The sequence below is a fragment of the Equus przewalskii genome, chromosome 6, assembly GCF_037783145.1.
Source record: "Equus przewalskii isolate Varuska chromosome 6, EquPr2, whole genome shotgun sequence".
Classification (NCBI taxonomy): Eukaryota; Metazoa; Chordata; class Mammalia; order Perissodactyla; family Equidae; genus Equus; species Equus przewalskii.
Window position 1 is genome coordinate 16,738,291 of NC_091836.1, and position 23,927 is coordinate 16,762,217.

Here is a 23,927-nt window from a genome sequence, read left to right on the forward strand (position 1 = left end):
ATTTCCACAGTGCCTCAAGCTGAATTCAATCTTTATAGCTCCCTGAAAATTGTCTGTTTGCTGCACCTGTTCACCACAAGCCTGCTGAACTTGTGCAAATACCAGCTTTATATCAGGCTCACAGCTCCTACATGCTAAAATCTGCTGCATGTTAGGGGTCATTGTTGCCAGCCTGGTGCCAGTTCAGCCTACTTAGGCAAATGTGTATCTTAGACAGTCGCTCACGCAGTTCCCCATCACTTCTGTACCAGCTGGCTAGGCTCTTATTCTGTTGATTCTTAACTCAGAAGTCTCCATTTTCTCGTGAAAATCATAAAAGCCTTCCTTAAAAAAACAAACAAGCAACATGTTTATTTTTAAAAGTTTAAGAAGTTTAAATCATTATTTTAGAGGTGAAAAATACTTTGATATAAAAAAATAAACACCTTGCTAAAGGTGAGACAGAAGTAGGAATGTCCCTCCTAGCTAGCTTTGCATTTGTCTATTTAGGGCCATGGTTCATAAGCATAACTTAATAGTTGTACACACTAATCCACAAGCATCTCTTAGCCTGCTTTGTTAGCTCAATAATATTTTTAAAACAACAGTAAACCTTTCAAGAGAAAATAAACCTTTTTTCTTGACCAAAAAATTATAGTAGCCCAAGAATTATTTTAGCCGTTTATTCCTTTTCATTCACATTTATCAAGAAAAGGCAAGGAATAAATTTTTCTCCTATTGGAAAACCAGGTAAATTACATCGAAAGGGAGTGAAAATCATGGAAATTGTATACCAGGAACAAGTCAATGTCAGCAGGGCCCTAGACCAGCAACGGGAGAGTAGAGGCAGGCCTAGAGGCAGATTTCATGCACTCATTAGTTCTCATTTGACATTTATTGATGGCTTATACTGCACCTGAGACTGAGCTTTGTAATGACATAAAAATGGGACTATGACGTGACTTATCACTCAGTGAATTGACACTGGACACACTTTACAAAAATAGATGCAATAATGTTTACACTCTGCTGTATAACAAGAAAATTTAAGGAGTATAATCAAGTATTATAGATACTCTGTTAGAAATCCAGGCAGAGCACTGAGGGGATGTAAAGAAGGAGAGGTTGTTCAGTTTTACTTGAGAGAGTCAGGAAAAGCTTCATAGAGGGTTGGTACTACTGAATACTGAAAAACAGCTAACGATTCATCGTTCTATGGGTGGGTGCGGTACAGTATAATCCAATGCAGTTTCTTCGCTTACATCTTTTTCTGAAACTCCAGAAACCACAGAAACAGACATCAAAGCCCTGGGGACTAAATTCCAGGAGATTTAAAAATAATAATAATCAAATAGTATGTAACCAGATAATATAGAGTAAAAAAGTTGATTTATTGTTCAGTACTGACAATTTTGTGGGTGTTTTCTGAAGAGAACTAAAAACACTATGAAATCCATCACTAATATAATTATAGAAAAGAGCTCTAAATTGTCAATCATGCTAACAATCACATAAATGCATTTACTAAATTCACTTTAAAATATTTATAAATAATTGTAATAGGGAAAAAGTAGAAAGTAGAAAGAAAAAATATTTAGTAATGACCTGTATATGCTTTGAACAGGTGTATTGCAATTATAATGCATTATTGTTAGTAATTAAGTCTGAGAAGATATATAAATATGAGTAAAGATCTTTACCATAGTGAATATGGGAGTATATAGTATAAAAATACTAACCATTATTGTTAAAACATTTACAATAGCATCATATAATGTGTTTTTTGATAGAATGTCCCTATTGTATTTTCCTATCTTTCCCTTCCATTCTTGAAGACACGCTAAAATGCAGTCTTCCAGAAGGAATATCTAAAATACTGATGACAGAATCAGTCTTCAAAAATATTTCAGAAACTAGAGCAAGAAGCTAAAACTAAGAAGATGAGATTTAACAGTGATAAATAATTTACACAAAGACAAAATTCAAAGGCAAACAGAAGAACTGATTTAAAACAGTTTACTTCAAAAACGATCCTGGCATGGTAATTGACAACCAATTCAACAAGAGCCCAAAGCATAATACCTTTCCTGAAAAAAAAAGCACCAGTTGTGTTAATGGAAACCTGGTTTCCACATCAAGCACTCCCAATCCTTCCTGGCCGGACCACATCTAGATTATGGAATTCAGTTCAGGAAGTAGTGACAAAATGAGAGCCTGGGGCCGGCTCCGTGGCCAAGTGGTTAAGTTTGCGCACTCTGGTTCGGCGGCCCAGGGTTTCACTGGTTTGGATCCTGGGCGCAGACATGGCACCACTCATCAGGCCATGCTGAGGTGGTGACTCACATAGCACAACCAGAAGGACTCACAACTAAAATACACAACCATGTACTGGGGGGATTTGGGGAGAAAAAGCAGAAAAAAAAAAAGATTGGCAACAGTTGTTAGCCTAGGTGCCAATATCGAGAAAAAAAAAAAAAAATGAGAGCCTGCCCATTGTGGGGCAAGCTGGATGATGCCATCTCTGAAAAACACATCACATGAGCAGGAGCTTAAGAAACTAAAAATTCCTAGTCTCAAAAGGAAATGATTTAGAGTTACAAACAGCTGCTTCATGATCTTTCAACAGATAATTTGAGAACAGGTCAGCCTGTTCATAGTTACTGGGACTAGAGAAGACACTCAAGACAGACAGACTGACCCAGAATTAGGCTGGAACTGAATTAATTAGCATGCAGAAATGCAAACGAATTACTTTATTTCTATCACTGGAAATAAATAAAAAAGTTAATAAATCACATTCCAACAAATCAAAATTTATAATACATCAATATGTGTGAAGTGTAAATTTTATTAAACCTCATTAAAAGTGTAAATAAGATTACAATTTCAGGGCAATTTTAATCTATTAAAAGAAACTGAACCATGTTTAATAATTTAAATATTTCCAAATGTTTGCCATTTTGGGTCATATAATTACATATGACTCTTACATAGCCATTAAAGCAAGTCCTTGTAAGCTACTTCTTATTAACACTTTGTTAGAAGTTCAAGTGAGTAACAGGACATTAAGTTGCTGGGTTCTTTCACAACACTGAATAAAGTTGACTACAAACAAAACTGTATTTCTTTTAAGAACATCCATTTCAGGAGTTCCCCTTATTCAGAGTGTCTTTATTGCAATTACTCTCACATAATGATACTTCAATGCTTCCTTAAGTACTAAAGTAATGACATTCTAGCAATGAAAAGCAATGGAGCCTCTGCTTTCTCTGTTTTTTATCATATTCAGAATCCTATGATGAGCCTAGTTTTGATTTTTCTTTTCACTTTTTATAATCAATTCAATAGATATAATATGTCCTAAAGCCAGTGAAGTGTCAGATTATAAGGTCAACTATTATGTACTCTGCCTTATTCAGTCCATGTGCAATATAATATAATTACGTGACACCATGGGAAAAGCCAGGAACGGGGCATGGAAGTCACCTATTTTTAAATCTTGTTTATGGATTTCTCATCATTATTTCCATGTTCACTGAATTCAATTTCCCATATCCTGAAACGCTCCAAGATCAGAACTTGTAGCATGATTTCTGCTCCTAGTGGACCTGACCAGAAAAATCCCTCAGATGTTTCCATACTTCCAGCCAACTGGAACATTCTAAGATGTTCTTTCCTCATATTCCCAGGGATCTATGCCAGAAATGTGATCCTCCAGACAAAATGTAATCCAAAAAAGGCTTCAAAGATGATTAAAGGACTAAAACAATTCTGGTGAAAAACTACCACTCTCTTATTAAGAATATCCTTTACATAAATCCTTTAAGTCTCTTCCCTGACCAGTATGATCATGTCATTCTCCTAGTCCCAACTGCCTTCTATAATTCCTCTACATAGAACCAATTATTTACTCTTTGATGGCCTCACAACACAATATTTATATCTCAATTTTCTAATCCATAGAATGGGAATTGCTTTGTGATTTGGCCTTATAAGGCTGTCAAAACAATTAAGCGAGACTGTGTATTTAAAGTGTTTAGTCCAAGGCTTTTCTCATAGTAAGTACTTGATAAACGGTAACTAATCAAACAAGCGAAAACCAAACAAACCTTTTCCATGTTAGCAGTTACCACAATCTATTGCGTGTTTGCCACAAGGAATCTGGTCTTGTCCTTCACCAGGATGGAAGCTGATTAATAACAGACGGCTTATTCATCACCGTGTCCTTAATGTGTAGCACAACACAGTGACGAGGACAAAGAAGAGTCTCAAGAATTAGAGAAGTTACTGAGTTTACTAAGGAAGATGCTTATTTCTTTTTCCAAATACAAACATCAGGAGCACACCAACTCAACCCCAAAAAAGTATTTATCCTATAAAAGTTGGAAAATGGCTGAACTCTTAACACTCCTACAATTAGCTTTTTGCATAGGTTGCTTTCCTCATGAAAATGATTCTAGAACAGGTATCAGCAGAAAGGGTGCTAGTAACATAGCATCTGGTAAATCGTTTCTATCATTTGCCCCTCTGTTTCTTCAACTATAAAATGATGATAACAAATACCTCCCCTCTTATTTTAAAATATTAAGGTGAAAGAAGAATTTGAATTGAGGTTTATGCATGAAATAGTTTTATATATGCTTTCATAATGAAGGATAAGATCTTTGTGAGTTTATTCATTTAATCAACAATTGAATGCCTACTTTGTGTCAGGCACTGTATGGGGTGCTAAAGAAATACAGGTGGATAAGATAAAGTTCATGTTCTTAAGAAGTTCACAATAATGAAAAAGACAGACACAGAAACAAAAACGTGCACAATATGAGTAGTGAGCAATAAGAGATTCCTTGAGGGCTGGAAATGTGTCATATTCATATGTTTACTCCCAATATGCTTGTAATGAAATAAGTGTTCAATAAATGGTTTTGAATTGAAACATGACTGAATATATGTAGGCAGTAATGGCAAAGAAAGAAGGGAAATAAAGATGACTAGAGACTTGAGGTCAAAATTTGGAAAACCCACTGTAGAAACATGCTAGAAAATAAAGGGAATTATAATAAGATTGAATTACTTATGTTATAGGCAATGATTGAAATTGGACTAATAATCATAAATGGGGACCTGTTATCAGAAAATTACTTCATTAGGATTTTATTTGTAATCCTTTTTTTTGTCTTTTCATTTTATACCTGGCAGAGTACAATGACAAGTAAATTAGAGAAATATTGTTTAAGAAATCAAATTATTTTACGTTAACAGTGAAAGTTTAAGTATGACCACTAATGAATGAATTAATTAATTTTATTTAATAATTTCTCACAACTGAACAGTATTTTACAAAATGCTGTCATGTGTATTCTCACACTTTGGCCTTAAGAACAAAACAGAATGAATAACAAAATCATTCAAAATCATTCAATCACTCCCTCAGCAAACATTTCCCAAGTGTCTGCTGTATGCCAGACAATGGTTAGACGTTGGGAGTAGAATAATAAACAAAACTCAACATGTCTGACTTAAAAATGAACGGAAAGGACAAGACATTGATGCTAGGTCGTGCATGTGACTGGCCCAGATGAATTCCCAAGACTTCTTTTGAAGGCCCAGAGCCACATCCGCCTAAACAAGCTGTTGTCAATAGGACATTATGGACAAGTTAAATGCAATATTGTGGAAACTTGTAAAGAAACATATGATAAAAAGATGCATTGAAAGCAACATTCTTTAGAATGTTGATTTTAGCAAATATTTATAAATGAAATGGGTATGGTAACAATACATCAAAACTCCACTGAATAAAACAGGGAGGAAAATAATAGACTGAAGACTTCGAAGATATTATATAAAGCAATCAAGATAGTACTAGAACTTCCTATATGATTTTATAACAGATGAGAAAGAAAGAAATTATTTCAACTTTCCAGAAGTAGCACATATAGCTTTCCCCATACCATAAAAAAAAAAGATACAGTTGTCAATAGCATAGCTTGTCATCATTTACTTTTGTGCTCATAGGACAATTGAAAGAATTATCTAAATGTGGTATTTAAAAAGAAATTTAGCTCCTCTCAAAGAAAGAGCATTATAATTTCAGACGGACATTAAGTCGATGGAGAACATCATTATACCTCTGTATTAATTACGACCTTTACAGATAATTATATCTTATTTCCCAAAGTGATCTTAGACTCTGTAAGAATAAAAGCCTATATGGTGCCTATAACAGTCCCTTTTACATAAATGCTCAAAAATTACATGCTGTTTTATATCCCTTCAACAGAATATGCTAAGGAAATTTATTTCAGGCTATATATGATCTTGGGGTTCAAATATTGCCTTTGGGTTCAAATATTGCCTTTGGCATGGACTAGCAATATAACCTTGGAAAAGTTTTCTTAACATCTTTGTACTTCAGTTTCCTTATCTATAAAGTAGTCCTTAGTAACAGTACCTACCTCACAGAGTTATTATGGGAAATAAATGGGAGCATATATATAAAATGTCTAGTGCTGGTACTAAGCACTCAATAAGTACACATCATTGTTGTCATCATAATCATCATCTTTGAAAGAGCAGCAAAAAAACTTTTATGTAACCTTTCAGGCTAATTTACAAGCTATTTTCCCAAAGTACATTAAAATCCTGAGGAAGTTTTCAAAGGTTCAGTCCCCAAGATCATCTTTTTTTTTAGTATACTAAGATTTTTGACCAGAATCTGGAAGTCAATAATTTTAAAGAAATTCATGTTCATTTTAAACTTCAATTCACTTTATTAATCCTTCACAATAACTGCCATATGAAACATGTTTCATGTCTATCTGTACCGTCACTGGTAGAATTTTAGAGCACAGTCTCTTCTCCTAGTGCTAGTCAATTTTTATCAAGAGGTATGAAACCTGTTTGAAATTATCCTTAAGTCAGAAAGGGTAAATGTTGTCAGAGATTCTAGACCTCAATTTAAGTTAAATAAAAATAGACCTTTTAAAAATAAATAAATAAATAATTTTTTTTAAAAAAATGGACTTTTTAATGTTTTGATAAATTCTAATGGAAAAATAAATGGAAGAAATCATCAGATGATCATAATTTTCTACTCTGATTTCTGACAGGATGAATAAAATGATTTTTGACCTTTTCTACTAAAAATAAAAAAATAACTTGTATACTATAATACATAATAGTTTATAAATAAGTCAATGGTTGGTCTGATAAGCAACATTTAGAATCATGCTATCAACAGTAGGAGACTTCTCCATCATAAACTGTGCTTTTGAAAAATATCCTGAAACTTCCAATGTGCTAAAAATAGTGTCTTAGTCAATCCAGTTATGCCAAATCAAGAAAACCATCCCCAAAATTGAATACAAACAATGATAAAGAAGACAGATAAATTTGGGAAAAGGAGTATCTCAAATAAAATAAATTTAAAAGTTTGAAACTTACCACAGATTTTGGTGACAGTAATTACTGATTAAGGTAAGGAATGAAGGGAATACATATAATCAAAAGTTAATCCGGGAAATCCTCACACCTATAATAGGTAAAAGTAAATATAATTTAAGTATAAGGAGTCAAGAATTATTAAGGGTAAATACAGGAAAGTAATACGTACTCAAGTCAATTTTTATCCACATAACAAAAGCATTTAAAAATTTATAAGAAATTTTTTCCTCCAGGAAACATGAGATCAGCCCCTTGTTCAGATTATAAAGAACATTTCATACCAGATCTACTTAATCATTTCTTCCCCTTGGAATTATCAAATTAGTGGTTAAGGGAAACAAAGCAGATGTACACATACTCTATATTTAGACTTTAAGAAGACTCTCAAGCATATTTTTTAAATTAGATTACTTTAAATTGTCATATGATAGTGGTGAGAAGCAGCCTTATAAATTGAATGTTGGCAGCCCTCAGAAGGTCAGACTGTAGAACAGTGGTTCTCTTCAAAGAAATGTCTGCGGAAAGCTAAAGAGACCAAACTATATGTAAAGTTTCCAAGATAATATTCTTTAAGAAAACCAAACACATTTTTATAGTGTCCAATGATCCCTATCAGAAATAGAAAATTGGGATCCTTTTTTCCACAAAATTATTCTTTCCCTTCTGTAATTTAGTAGCACAGATTCAAGTTTAAAAAGTCCTATCTATGGGAATAACGTTTCAGTAATGCAAGATGGATAAGTTCTAGAGATCTGCTGTGCAAGTCACTGCCTTATTATTAACAATATTGTATTGTGCACTTAAAAGTTTGTTAGAGGGTAGATCTTAAGTTGTGTTCTTACCACAATACAATAAAATTTTAAAAAGTATCTACTTACAAATCGAAAAATTGACAGGCTGAAATGTAAATTCTATGAAATACACAGTCCCGTCAAATCAAAAGAATTATAAAGAAACAGAAAACAGAATCTGTAAATAATTTATTAAATATTATTTCTTTCTGTAAACTGGGGGGGATAACTAAGGACTCTAAATTCACAAAATTTTATTTCCTTTTGAGTTTATACAGAATGTAAATATTATGCATAAAATAACATATTATTTCACAGAAAAATAAACTCATATATGGAAGAAGTCTCTAAAACCACAGAACAGAGTTGAGTGGTAATTAAACCACTGAAAACAGTTGTCATAATTAGTCTCATAAAGATCTTAAGATTAGAAGAATTTATAACCTACCTAGGAAATGCATCAGAGTAGCACAGAACACTTTTAAGGTAAAATATTTATAAGAATTTCTTTCTAACTCTTATTTACTGAAATTCTAGTATTAGAGCCACATTTATCACATTTCTAATAACATCTAAATTAGAAAATATGGAAATTCATGGTACTATAGGTCATAGTATAAGTTCTCCATATATGTAGCTGGAGATAGTGAGATTCCCTCACACTTTTTCTAAAGTGGAAGGAAGGATTCGGAAGCTGGTACTGAATGGTCAATAAAGAGTCATTCATGACCAGTAATTTTGAGACATATAAAATTGAAATCTCAATACTTTTAAAGAGTTGTACATGTTATCATAAGCATTCCTAATATTCACCATCAACAACATCATAGATAAGTCTGTCCTGTCAAGAAATATAGTTCTTGACCTCTCCTTCAAGAGTTTGGGGATCAGTTTTCTTCCTCTGCTTGTCTTCTGGAATAAGATTAGATTTTTATTCCACTGAATTTCCATGAAAAACACACACCCTGTATTAAGTTAAGGAAAAAGTGAAAACAAACCAAGACCATCATGTGATTCGAACATAAATATTTTGATTCTTTTCAGAAAAACAAAATATGCAAACTCTACTCATTCTCTCACACAATAAGGAAATACTCTTAAACATGACCCAGGGTTCTGCATCATGTTTTTCCAAGTACCATAGAAACAGATATATCTAACAAGAAGTGAACCACCAATACACTAGAAATATGAAAACTGACTTTATATTTTCTAGTAACTGAACAAAACTTATTAAAGACTGATATCCTAATGACTTGTTTCCTATGTCAGGATTTCCTGAAGGTCCAATTTCATAGATGTTGAAAAGCATAAATAAATAGCTTTCTTATCAAGCACTCCTGTATGTTGAAAATGCTTTAAAGACAGCCTTTACTACGTCTAACTGTTCATAATAGGTCACAGAAATCAAGTTTTCATTGCATTTTGAGGAGTGAAAATTGGCTGCTAAACTTGGAACCCAATGTAGGCGGCATTTCAAAGATAGTTTGTTGAATTGAATTTTGAATGGCACCATGTACTAAGGTTTGGAAGAACAGAGATTTCTAAATAGAATTATAGCTTTTACAAATCTGTATATTTCACAGATTCATTAGTTTTTCAGATTAAACCATATCTACTATGAAAATAAAACGGTACAGAAGTTTTTCCTCATAGTGCACAGAAAGTCCATAATATGGGTACTACTCTCATTCCCTGAAAATAGCATTGTGCAATAATAAGGTGATTATATTATTTACCTTTGAAGATTTTTGGGTTCCCTTTATGAATCTTCAATAAAATATCTCTAAAAGGTTATCATTCAATATCTTTTTGAACTCTCCAGTGTTTTGCAGCTTTCTATCTCACAAGGCAACTCACTCTATTTTTAATATCTCCAATTGTTGAAAAGTTCCTCTTAATCCTACCCTAAATCTACTTCCTTATAAATCTACTTTTCAATCCTGGTTTTGCCTTCTGGAACAAAATAGAATAAATAGTACCCCTCTTCTATTTGATAACTGTTCAAATATTTGAAGGTACTTTCTACTTTTTTCTTCTGAATTTTTTCATGCACAGCACTTAATATCTTTCAATATTCCAGGCACTGTTTCAAATGCCTTGCATGAAAATATATAGATGCTTTTTTAAAAATTAAACCATAGTAAGAATGAATGATACTAAAATTTAACAAAGGGAGTAGGGCTTAATCAAAACTAAGAATTAAAGATAAGGAAAACAACCAAGGGAATTTTAAATAAGTTTGGTGGTAGAACTGAAACAAGTAGTAAACATGTTTGTGGAGGTCAGAAGAATGTGACAGTTTGCAAGGAAAGTGGGAGAGGACAAGAGAGGCCCACTGGCCCTGAGGTTGGCAAGAAAAACACATTTGTAAAAGTCAAATTGCTCAAGATCATCCAGCTAGTAAATGACAGAGATAGAATTTGAACTTGGGAAGCTCTGCTCCAGAGACTATTCTTAATCACACACAGTAATGCCGCTCCACACCACTTCTAGGATTATTCAAGGAAGATGCCTAACCAAGACACATATAGAGCTAATTGTTTTGATCAGAATCATAATAATTAGATACTACCATAAAATCCACTTTAAAAAAAAAATGACATAGCTTAAGTCATGATTTAAAAGTTGCCACAACAATAAAAAATTAAGTTGCGATATGAGTTCTGGAGCCCAATTACACCAAATCTCAGAATCCCTGAAGAGTCAAAACATAATATGAGGGGGTGACCTGGTGGTGCAGCGGTTAAGTTTGCACATTCCCCTTCAGCGGCCGGGGTTCATGGGTTCAGATCCCAGGTGTGTACCTACGCACCGCTTGTCAAGCCATGCTGTGGGAGGTGTCCCACACGTAAAGTAGAGGAAGACGGGCACGGATGTTAACTCAGGCTAGTCTTCCTCAGCAAAAAAAGAGGAGGATTGGCAGTAGATGTTAGCTTAGGGCTAATCTTCCTCAAAAAAAAAAATAATAATAATAATAATATGACAAAAAAGAAAAAAGAAAATCTAGTGCATTATGTTTCCATGCATCTGATATCCTTTTCTGTCTTGAATATACTTCATGTACCATGACCACCTACACTATCTTCCTAACACATTGACAATAGAGTTAACAATCAGGCTCTGGAGTTCTTTGATGAAAACAGGTGAAGGTTGCTAAGATAACTGCTGTGTGTTCTCTTAGGTGATGCATCATGTGGTGTTGTCATAACAACACTGACATGTCAATAATATTTTTCTAATGTTCTTGGAGTGTTGGATTGGCCCATAGAGTTCAGTTGCTGCTCAGAGAAAAAAAGCAAGTCTAAAGATATATACTGGCCTTGAGGTTCAACTACAGCTGCTGGGTTACCATATGGGCACAGAGAAAGAATATTCTCAGAGATACATCTGTCAATTCAACCCAAGCTATGAATGGAAAGCAAAAAGTTGAATGTAAGACAAGGAGATACTGAAATATGTAAACAGTGTTCACTGATAAAGCCTAGACTTAGACATTTCTACAGAACAGAAATTTCTGAACAGAGTTTCTCCATAAAAATTTTTTATAGGAGGGTAAATTGAAGATTATACAAGATGATTCCATGGGAAATAACAAGAATGGGGGTAGTATATGTACCAAAATATGCTAGACTGTTATTGAGTTGTCAGAGAAAATATGACACAAAAAAAATAGCTAACTGCGATACTAAAGACAATTAAAGACTAAATTGGCACCAATTATGTTTTCATCAGAAAAAGAGTTTTTTTTAAATCCAATTGTCTACAGCTATATAACTAACAGGATTTACAGGAAAAAGTAAAAATGGGTACACCAAAATGTTATCAGTGGATATTTCAGGGTATTAATAATTTTAAAAAAAGAGGTTTTTTTCTTAATGGCCTACATTTTCCAAATTTCATACAAAGTACAAATTATTTCGGAATAAAAAGAATCCAATAACAGATTGAAAAAATATATGAGTAAAATTCTGCAGTAGCCAAAAAATAAAATATAGCTTTATTAAAAAAAAAAAAAAAAAAAGGAAGCCTCAGGAAGGACTCTTTAGCAAGGATACAAAATATGTCAAATGGTGCAATGAAGTAACCACTTTAGAATGCTATCAGTATCAAGATAGGAGACAAATGCATGAGCCTTATATATTCCATTTAAAAAGATTACACGCCACGTTCTAAGTGAGGTCTTCTTTGCCCAATCTCTTTAACCCCTAAGACCAGTCACTCTCTATTACATCACCATGTTCTGTGTCCTTCACAGAAATAGAAAGGAACAAGAATATAATTAACGACTAAGTTCTCACTGGAAACAATGGAGGCCAAAAGGTAGCAAACTGCATATTGAACTGCTGGAAAAAAAAAAAATACTGCCAACCAAGAATTCTGTATCCAAAAAACTTTCAAAAATGAAGGTGAAATAAAGACATTTCGAGATGAACAAAGAGTGACAGAACTTGTTGCTAATACACATACTGTACAAAGTATCTAAAGAAACTCATTCAAGTTGAAAGAAAATATGTGAAACATGGAAGGAATAAAGAGCACTGGTAATGGAAAATATGTGGATAAAAATAAAAAAGTATATGAATACACTCAAATATATTTTTCCTTTATTTTCCTAATTCCTTTTAAAATATATATATATAATTACAATTGTTATATAAACAATTAAATTACACATAATAATCACAACAGTTATTATATATAACTAAGTTTATAACATGTAAATAATACCACAAAAAGGGGGTGGGGAATGGAGCTATACAAGAACAAAACTGTTATAGTCCACCAACATTAGGTCAGTATTAATTTGAAGGAGATGGTGATAAATTAAGTTATACATTATAATCTCTAAAGCAATCACTAATAAAAATAACTCAAAATATATTTGTAAAATCATTAAGTAATTAAAGTGGCATACTAAAAATATTTGTTTAATACAAAAGAATTACAAAAGAAAGAAAATATGAGCAAAAAGACAAGAGATGTAGAGAAAATAAATAGCAAAATGGTAGACATAAATTCAAACAAGTCAATAATTACATTAAATGTGAATATACTACAATCCAATCAATAGGCAGAAATTATCAGACTGTGTAAGAAAGTGAAAGCCAACTACAACTGTTTATAAGAGACATTCTTTAGATTCATAGACAAACATAGTTTGAAAGGAAAAGAAGAGAAAAAGATATGGCATGCAAATAGTAACTATTTATCAAATATTAAAAGAAGAAATGGTATCAATCCTACCGAAAGTGTTTCAGGAAAAGAGTAAGAATAGACATTTACCAACTCATTCTCTGAGGCCAAAGACATCACAAGAAAAAAATTTAAAAAGAAACAAAAGTTCTACAGAATTGTATCTCTCATGAAGATAGTTGCAAAAATCCTTAATAAAATATAAGCAAACCAAATTCAGCAACATGTAAAAATGTTCATATATATGACCAAGTAGGAGTTATCCCAAGATTTTAAGTTTAGCTCAATAATAGATGCAGAAAATGGACTTGATATAATCCAACAGATACTCATCATAAAAAGTCTCAACAAACCAGGAATAGAAAAGAACTTTCTCAATCTGATTAAGAGCATACACAATCAACCTACAGCTAACATCATACCTATGATAAAAGACTAATGCTTTTTCTAAGTTCAGAAAAGGGCAAAAGTGCCCACTATCCCCACTTTTACTCAACATTGTACTTAAGGTTCTATCTAGTCCAATAAGCTAAGAAAAAAAAAGAAAGAGTGAGAGAAAGAAGGAAAGGTAGACTGAAAAGGAAGAAAAACTATCTCAATTCAGACTACATGACCCTATATGTAAAAAATCCTAAAGAATCTATTCTCCCTCAAAATAGAATTTTCTTCTATTCTATAATATTGGACTAGTCTTAATCTTAGTTTAGCAAGGTCATAATACTCAAGGTCAATATACAAAAATAATTTGTATTTCTACATATTAACAAAAATAAAATTTAAAAACATTCCATTCATGACAACAAAAAAATAAAAAACTTAACAAAAAGTGCAAGACTTGTACATTGAAAACTATAAAACATTTCTTGACAAAAATTAAAGAACCTCTAAATGAATTGAGAGCAATACCTTCATGGAATGGAAGATTCAATATCGTTAACATGGCTATTCTTTCTAAATTGATCTACAGATTCAGTGCAATCCCTATCAAAATTCCAGAAGCTTTTTTAGAAATTGATAAGCAGATCCTAAAATTTCTGTGGAAATACAAAAAAAAAACCAATTTTGAAAAAGAACAAACTTGGAAGACTTAAAATACCTAATTGCAAAACAAATTTTGATACAGTGATCAATTCAAAATAGATCACAAATCTAAATGTAAAAGCTAAAACTATAAAACATGTAGAAGAAAAAGAAAATCTCTGTGGTCTTGCAGTATACAAAAATTTGTTAGATGTCTACATACCTAGAGAAAAAATGGTGCTATCAAAATTAAAGCTTTTGTGCTTCAAAAGACAGTACCTTTTGAAGTCAATATAATATCCAGAATGTTTATATTTTTAAACAATACAATTCAATAAGAGGAAGACAAAAATCACAATAAATATGGGCAAAACATTTGACTAGTCATTTAACCAAAGAAATTATATCAATGGCTAATAAGCACAGAAAAGGATGTTTATCATTAGCCATTGGGGAAATGTACATTAAACCCAAGGTACCACTCTGCACCCACTACGATGGTTATGATCAAAAAGAGCAACAATACCAAGTGTTGGTGAGGATCTGAAGAAACTCGAACTCTCGTACATTGCTGGTCAAACATGAAATGGCATAGCCTCTTTGTTAAACAGTGGGGCACTTTCTTAAAAAAGTTAAACACATACTTACCATATCACACAGCATTTCCTCTCCTAGGAATTTGCCCAAGAGAAATGGAAATGTAGCCAACACAAACTCTTGCATGCAAATATTCATTGCAACATTACTCATAATAGCCAAAATCTGAAAACAATCCAGTTTCCGTCAACTGGTGAGTGGGTGTACAGACTGTTGTATATCTAGGCAATGGAATACTATTCAGTACTAAAAATGAACACATTGCTCATACATGCTACAACATGGATAAACCCCAAAAACATTATGCTGGACAAAAAAAGACTACATATTTGTATGATTACATTTATAAGAAATGTCTAGGAAAGATAATTCTATAGAGATAAAAGAAGGCCAGTTGGTGCCTGGGGTTGAGAGTAGAGCAGGCATTAACTGCAAATGGGCACAGGAAATTTTGGGGGTGATAGGTTTTCTAAAACTGTATTATTGTGATAGTGGCACAATTATATAGATTTACTAAAAATCATTGCACTATACACTTACAAAAAGTGTTAATGTGAATAAAGAGCACCATTAAAAACTGGGAGGTAAATAACGGGTTCAAAACAGCTCTTCAGCTTTTAATTTACTGAGTCCAAAAGCTATGACTCTAAGTTAAAAACAAAAGGAGAAAGCAAAGAAAGACTGCGAACAATGTTTAACTAAAAGTCTAATTCACTCCCCCATTTACACCCAACAACACTAGAACTATAATGTCTGACCTCCAGTAGGAGGCACCTCCTTTCTAAGTTCAGGGGCTGCAATTTTTCCTGCGAACAAAAACAAAAACATGGCAAAATGTGCACTTTAAGCATGAGGATCACAATCAGGAATTTATAGTTGTCCCTCAGTACCCACAGGGGATTGGTTCCAGGACCAGAGCAAACACCAAAATCCACGGATGATCAAACCCCTTATATAAAATGGCCTAGTATTTGCATATAACCTACTATGCACATCTCCTGTATGCTTTAAATCGTCTCTAAGTTACTTGTAAACATAAATGCTATGTAAATAGTTATTATGCTGTATTGTTTAGGGATTGCTGACAAGGAAAGAAATCTTACTTGTTCAGTACAGAGGCAACCATCATAAGCCTTTCCATCAATGTGGTTGGTTGAATCCATGCTTGCAGAACCCATGAATATGGAGGGCTGACTGTATCATTCACCACGTAACCACCTACTGAGTCCTCTGACTATACAAAGTAACTATACAGTAATATAGCACCCAATATACAGTAATTTTAACATTACAGGCATTAAAAGAAATTGAGAGAAAGCATGCCAGGATGAACCTCAGTAATATCTGTATCAGAATCTCAATTTGTTTAACTTACTTTAAGAGGCAGTTTAGGGGCCAGCCCCGTGGGCGAGAGGTTAAGTTTGCACACTCCACTTTGGCAGCCTGGAGATCACCAGTTCAGATCCTGGACACAGACCTATGCATCGCTCATCAAGCCATGCTGTGACAGCATCCCACATCGAAGAACTAAAATGACTTACAACTAGGATATACAACAATGTACTGGGGCTTTGGGGAGGAAAAAAAAAGAGGAAGATTGACAACAGATGTTAGCTCAGGGCCAATCTTCCTCACCAAAAAAAAAAAGAAAAGAAAAGAAAAGAAAAAAGCAGCAGTTTATGGTCAGGGAGCAGGCCTAGAGAAAAATGACTAACGCAAAAATTAAAATTAAAGATCTCATTCATAATTAAAGAGTAAAGAAAACTCCAGATAATCCCGAATGAAGTTAAGTGCATGCTCTATAATGCTAATTTATAGAGAAAGCCCTAAATGTCATTTTGTCCATCACTAAAATTATTATTCAACATTTGAAATTCTCTAATAGACTATTATTACCTGAACAGAGAAGGAAAGCTCACATTTTCCCAAATTAATTCAATTTAAGTTGAATCAAAAGATGTATTCTTGACAGCCAGATGAAACTTTTCTTTCAGCAGTGTCATTATGGTATGGTAAGATTAATAAACATATTTTAAATTTTTCAATCCTGATGTCACAAAAAGATGGGCATGTGTCTAAAAAGATAAAGGAGCATTTTGGAAACTGATTTGACCACAGAAAATCAGAGGTTTATTCTTCCTTTATTCTTTGAAAATTGTTTCCCAGCTTTTGTTTTGTAGCTTCTAATTAATAAGACAAATGTGCGGCTGTTTCTGGGGATTGAAAAAGAAATGTGTTGCTGTTATGCTTTTCCTCAGTTCCAACCCTGAGAACAAAAGTGAAGATGAATAACAATGCTATTGCTCTGTCTTGGGCATGATGTATTTCAAATGCTGGACTCCTTCCGCAATGTTATTAAACTTCTTGGAAGCATTGCTACTAAGACAAAAATGTCAAAAGAACTCATTTATCGTTTCTCAAAATCCATTGCTGTTTCAGGCTGTGCCTAAACTAACCAGTCCATTTTATTTTAGAAGCCACTGGCACAGCAAAGTGCTGTAACAAGTGAACATAAAGATATTACTAGACACAGGTAATAAAAACTTGGTTCCAAACTTTAGTCAATCTGAAAAGGAGACTGCAGATTTTAAAACAACAATAGTCTATAAATAAAAAGCAGATCCAAACAGAGCTCCTATAGAATTTGTGACAAGCTCTCTTCTAGTCTTTATTAAGAAGACAAGAAACAGGGCCCAAATCGTATTTTGTGAAGATGTTAGGTGGGCTTGATATTTCTCTAAAATTATTAAACCTTCTGCATTCCAGTACTTTCTTCTTTAAGGCAAGAAGTGAGGAGGAGAATGGATAAGGAAGAATGTTCCAGTGCAAAAGAACAACACTAATAATAGTGGTAGAAGTAATAATAATGAACATTTATTCAACACTTAACCCTGGGGTCGAAGATATAATAAGAATTTTACATGGATTATGTCATTTAATCTTCACAAACAACTTTCTAAGGTAGGCAGCCTAAGCTGTCAGAAAATTATTTTAACTTAGTCTTAGATAATAGAAGGAGCTTTTTCTGGTTGAAATGTCAGATTCCCCTCTGCCTCTTTTTAAAAACACATCTGAATTCATTGAATCATAGTGATGATAGAAAGCTTCACGATCAGCTGACCTCGTACAAATGTATATGTGTTAAGGACGACTTGTAAAGAGTAAAAATACTAATTATTAGTCTAGGCTCCTTAATTTCCAAATGAATCAATCTGAGGCTTAGAAATTATGGAGATTCACTAAGATTGTGATTGTCAGAGACACCTCTCACCCAGTCTGTTGCCACTCCCCCCCACCCCCCCGCCCCCACATCATGACCTTACAATCCAGAAAAGGAAGCTATGTGCCATTACTCTACTTGCTAACTGCCCTATCTACAAACATGGGCCCCTCCATACAAAGAAGCTTTAGAATCCATGTCAATGAGTTAGGTTTATATGACTAAATGTTAACCCTACACTGCATATTGGACTGCAATAAATTTCTTCTCGAACTCACCAAAATGCCTCAAAAGATCTATGTAATAAACTTCCAAATTCTCAGCACCATATTAGATTTGAATGACCTGAAAGATACACAGCACAAATCAATATGGACTCCCAATTCAGTCTTAATTCCTGATGCCGAATCCAGTTTTTTTTAATAATGAACTAATTCATTCATATTTAATGCTTGACCTCTGATAAGGAAAGAAGATGTTGGACAGGAAATTGAGCTTAAGAAAAGATGAAAACATAAGAATTGCATATAGGGAAAAAAGAAAATAGAGAAGACTATGTGAGGCATGGATGATCACTTAGAGAAGACGTACAGGGAACTAAATAATGGGAATCAAAGCTTGGCCAAGACATCTGGAAGAGTACTTTCCGACCTCAAAACTCCATTGAACTGAAGCCTGCCACCAATTACTCCATCAGATGCCTCTCAGCGACACTCTTGCTTCTGGGAACCAACCCTTATGTCTTTATAACTCATTACTGCAAATCAAGATGTAAATCCTCTGAATCTAGGATGATGGCTTTCTGTTCCATTAGTGTCTCACCACATTGCTCACAAGCATGTTCTACCTCTAGTCACACAGTTAACTGTTGACTGACACACAAAGATCACGGTTTAGCAAAAGCATCACAGTTCATTCTGCACAGGATTCACTGTCATTCAGTTGCACGATTAGCTTTCATTTTTCGTTGTATTTTTCCCTCTTGACTGCAGAGTCGGTGGTTCGTTATCATTAAGTCCAGAGCCAACATAGTTAAATTGTCATGAAAGCTTTCACCGTTAGACTAAGGAACAAATATCCTAAATTATTTCAAAATAGCAGTTTCTTATCAAAGCCCGCTAAAAAAAATTAGAAACTTCAGACGACATGCAGTTATTTATTAACAAGAACAGCTATTATGGGGAAAATAATGAATAACGAGGTCAAATTTATCAACAGAATCATAATTTTGAATCCTGATTTTCTTTTTCTTTCCATGTTTTAAGATACTAAAAATTTGGAATTTGGCAACATAATAATTCAGAAACGTGATTCATCTGGTTACTACTCCATGCCACAACTTTATTGACTATAGTTTCAATTTGGGCCGACTGCAGCCTCCTAAATGTCCTACTCTAGAAGAACTGTAAACATAAGGATGAGAGGACTGCTCTCCTTATTCTAACTAGAAATCCTGCCTATTGCTTTATTTTTAACCTGTCACTAACATGTTTAAATTATAATTGCATCTTCTCAATGAGCACAGTTCCTGATTATTGGTATTGGCAGGGGGCCTTGACATTTGAGTCATCATTTCATTATGTCTATTTCTTACCCTGGTATACAAGTTGAATAGAAATACAAGCCAGATGAAAAATAGGGGGAGAAAATCTGAAGCAGGAACCTTAAATTAAATTAATTTTCTTCAAATCTACAAGATATACAAAATAACCAACATTGGTAATAATATATTCTACTTCAGGCACATCTTCAAAAATATTAACTTCAATTCTAAAGACCAAAAATCCTTCAAACCCTCTTAGCCAAATATTGTATTCTGTAAAACAGAACTGACAGCTTTAATATTCCCTAAATTAAAAAGATAGAATAATTCCAGTTTTAAAGCAACTAGAAATATAGACAAAAATACACATTTAACAACTTTCTTCCATTCTAAAGAGTTTCAAGATGTGTAGCAATTATTGAATGTATAATTGAATTCAATATAAGTATTGAATGTAGTATATGCACATATATAAATAAGGTATGCCCATGTGAAAAACATTATTTAAAACATCATGTGTAATCAAATAGGAACAAAAATTCATTCAGACTAAAATATCCAAATACGCCAAATTGGAATCTTCACATTTATCCTTAAATGTTTTCAAATCACTTAACTTATACCATGAAAACACTACTAAATGATATTCCTAAATCACCTGATTCAATCATACTGAACAAATGTGCATCATTCCATCTTTCTCAAATATTTAGTTTAAAATATTTCCATTGAATTTCAAAATTATAAAAATTAATCAATTATGAAGCTAATGCTGTATAAAAATCTCAAAAAAGTCTTTGGCTCTGCTTTCAGAAGGCTATTTCCTCATTTATTTAATTTATTATTGCAGGCACTGCAGAATATGTGCAGATTATTCACTCACTGAGCTTTTAATTGTGTCTGCAACTCTTCCCTCCTTTAGCCCAGAGCAACGTGTTCATTTCTAAAAGCCAACAGCTTGCGCAAAATGCTTGGGAACAAAATACTTAAGAATAGCCTAAAAGAACTTTACTTATCTGGATATAAAATATTGAAAGGAAGCTCTACCAGCAAGTGAAGGTACATTCAAATATCTACTCTGGAAATTAACAATATTTTTCTCTGAAAAATTAATCACTGAAAGTATATTACCAAATTTGAAATAGTTATGACTGATTTTTATTTACATTTTATTACTTATTTTAATGTTGACTTTTTTCAAAACATTTTTTTACCTGTGGGAATATGTTTGCTTAAACTCAACTATTTTAAGATTTATTTCTGTTATCTTTCCATCATTTATTTACAATTTATAGCCCAGATTTTCCCCAAAGGGATTCAAAGAAATTCACAATAAAGATTCCGAGTGTTCACTGTATTCTCTCAAGGAGTAAACATGTTCTAAAGGAACGAATCTCTATTTCAATACTAAAATTTAATTAGAGGAGAAGTCTTGAGATAGTCACTTAAATTTCCAACTTTTAGAAAATACATTATTCTGCATATAAAGATAAAAACAGAATGTAAACCAGATGTTCCTAGATTATGAAATTTAGAACAGAACATAGTCAAAGTGTAGTTAACTTTTACCCATATTTATTTAATGATAAGACAAGCAAATCCCACAATGTTGAAATCAGTCTTACCATTTCTCTCATAGTTTGTCTTCAATCAGTGGAAATATTCATGGGTTTACAGTATTGAATTTTTAGTGAGTCCTATCATTTTTGTAATTACTATGGCTAGTATTAATAAATGTCTTCTTTTTTATATGCTGAAATAAATTAATGGAAGAGGCAGACACTATGCAAAATGGCTGGGAATAGGGCCAAATCTTTTTACACACATCCAGGGACCAGTAATTTTCTAAATGGCACTTTAAGCTCTCTTGCCTAAATAATGACAAGTACAGCCAGTATGTAATTTATTGAAATAATTATGCACTCTTCCAGCTCCCATCACCCGTCTCAAGTTCATGGCCACCTACCTTGTCTTTATTTTCAGTGCTAGAAGCCTCAGGCTTGGTCCTAATCACAAACGGGGTGGACAGTCTCAACAGGACCCTTTCAAAGGTGGCATTAACTTTTGGAGAAACGATCTCGAAGCAGTCCCCAAACTTGAGCACTTTGTGAGTTTCGCACCGCAGCTGCTTCCTTAGGCCTTCCCCCAGCTGAAGGACTGACATGTGGGGGTCAAACATCAAGTGGAAAGGGAAGGCTCTGCAGAAGGTGTTGATGCTAATTCTGAGGTCTGCAGGAACTTGGGAGGTTCCCTGTGGAAGGTTCTTCGTGATATTAGTATTTTCACATTCTTTGATAAGGAAAGTAAGACAGCTACAGTTGCCTGGGTTTGAACCATCAGAGCACAGTTTCTCATTTGCAATCTGTTCCACTTCCACATCTAGACGATAGATCTTCTTTCCTGCAGCCTTAATCATCCCCAGCATTGCAAACCCCACAATGTGGTGAGGGTGGAAGTAGTGCAGCATAAGAGTACTTTCAGGGAGCTCTTTGCATAGGAATGATGGTGACTCCAGAGTGGCCTGTTTTCCAAAAGAAGTTCTAATGTGTTCCAACAAAGCATCAAAGCCATTAAAAAAGTCCTGCAATGTGCCACCTACAGCTCGAAGGACTCTCTCATTCTCATCAAAGCATATATTAAAGAACTCCTCACCAAATCTTTCTTGAATTTCCTCAAACTTCAAACCTAGAGGTAAATGAGAAGCAAATGTTAGTGAAGTATAATATAAATAGCTGAATTTATAGCATTTTTAATGCTTACTAAATGAGATAACTAGTGAGTGAAGCAAGAGATTTCCAAAAGCAAGCAATTTCCCTTGGGTCCACAAATTTCCCAAATAGTTAACTGATTCATTTTGAGTCAGAGAAAGTAAATTTCAGCTCATCTCTGGATGATTCTAAGATGTTAATGAGCATAAAACTATTTGTTTGTTGGTTTGTTTGATTTTAAAGAGACTTTATTTTGTAGAGAAGTTTTAGATTCACAGCAAAATTGAGCAGAAAGTAATGATATTATCCACATACCCCCTGTCCCCCACACACACAACCCCCCTCCACTACTGACATAGTACACTGCAATGGTACATTCGTTACAATCAATGAACCTACGTTAACACAGTATTATCACCCAAGGTTCTTAGTTTACATTAGGGTTCACTCTTGGTGTTGTACATCTTTGGGTTTTGACAAATATATAACGACATGTGTCCACCATTATAATATCAAACAGAGTAGTTTCACTGCCCTAAAAATCCCCTGTGCTCCACCTGTTCAGTCCTCTCTCCCCTCTAGCCTTGCAGCATGAACTTTTTAAATGCTGTTAATCTAGCTGTTCACTTTTGTTTTCAATACCCTACTCCATTTGCTGTAATTATCACAAATAATATCTTTTTCTTAATGATTTTCCTCATCATTAAAGAATCTCTTTAGTGGCAACTATAAAGTTGTCTCTATGTTATGTCCCTCCAATATTACCATCGTACTTAACAAAATTCTTTCCCGAAGTGGGAAATATTAACCAGAGGAATCTATAGTACACGAGTGGGGAAAGGCATCAGGTTATCTAGTGTAAACAGAAGCACTTAAGTTAGTAATCTCAGAGGAAGTCATGCAGGTCAGCTAGAGGCCAGGGAGAGAAAGATAAAACAAGGAATTAAAACTGTGGCATGGGGGCTGGGCCAGTGGCATAGTGATTAAATTCGTGCGCTCCGCTTTAGCGGCCCGGGGTTCGCAACTTCGGATCACAAATGCAGACCTAGCACTGCTCGTCAAGCCACACTGTGACAGCATCCCACATAAAACAGAGAAAGATTGGCACAGATGTTAGCTCAGCAACAATCTTCCTCAAGCAAAAAGAAAAAGACTGGCAACAGATGTTAGCTCAGGGCCAATCTTCCTCACAAAAACAAAACAAAACTGTGGAATGATCTTCATTCATTCTTTTACCCACAAAAATGAGAGCAGGAAAAAATGGAGAGGAATCTGAACCGACAAAGTTCTTTCTTAAGTTTTTTCGTTCATATTCATTCCCAGATGCTGTAGCAAAAGGAACTCTACCTTATAGTAATAGAATTATAGTGATAAATAAACACATACACACACACACATACATGCACAATGCATGATACAGTAATTAG

The 23,927-nt window shown here is 33.8% G+C and overlaps 1 protein-coding gene across 1 annotated transcript in view; it reads right to left on the minus strand.

The window, feature by feature from the left end:
- Positions 1–23,927, minus strand: part of GUCY1A2 (guanylate cyclase 1 soluble subunit alpha 2) — a 275,979-nt gene that overhangs the window by 183,570 nt on the left and 68,482 nt on the right. Inside the window, exon 4 of the mRNA XM_070623052.1 lies at positions 21,759–22,477. Coding sequence (XP_070479153.1) covers positions 21,759–22,477 — 719 coding nt within the window. The remainder of the gene's footprint in view (positions 1–21,758; positions 22,478–23,927) is intronic.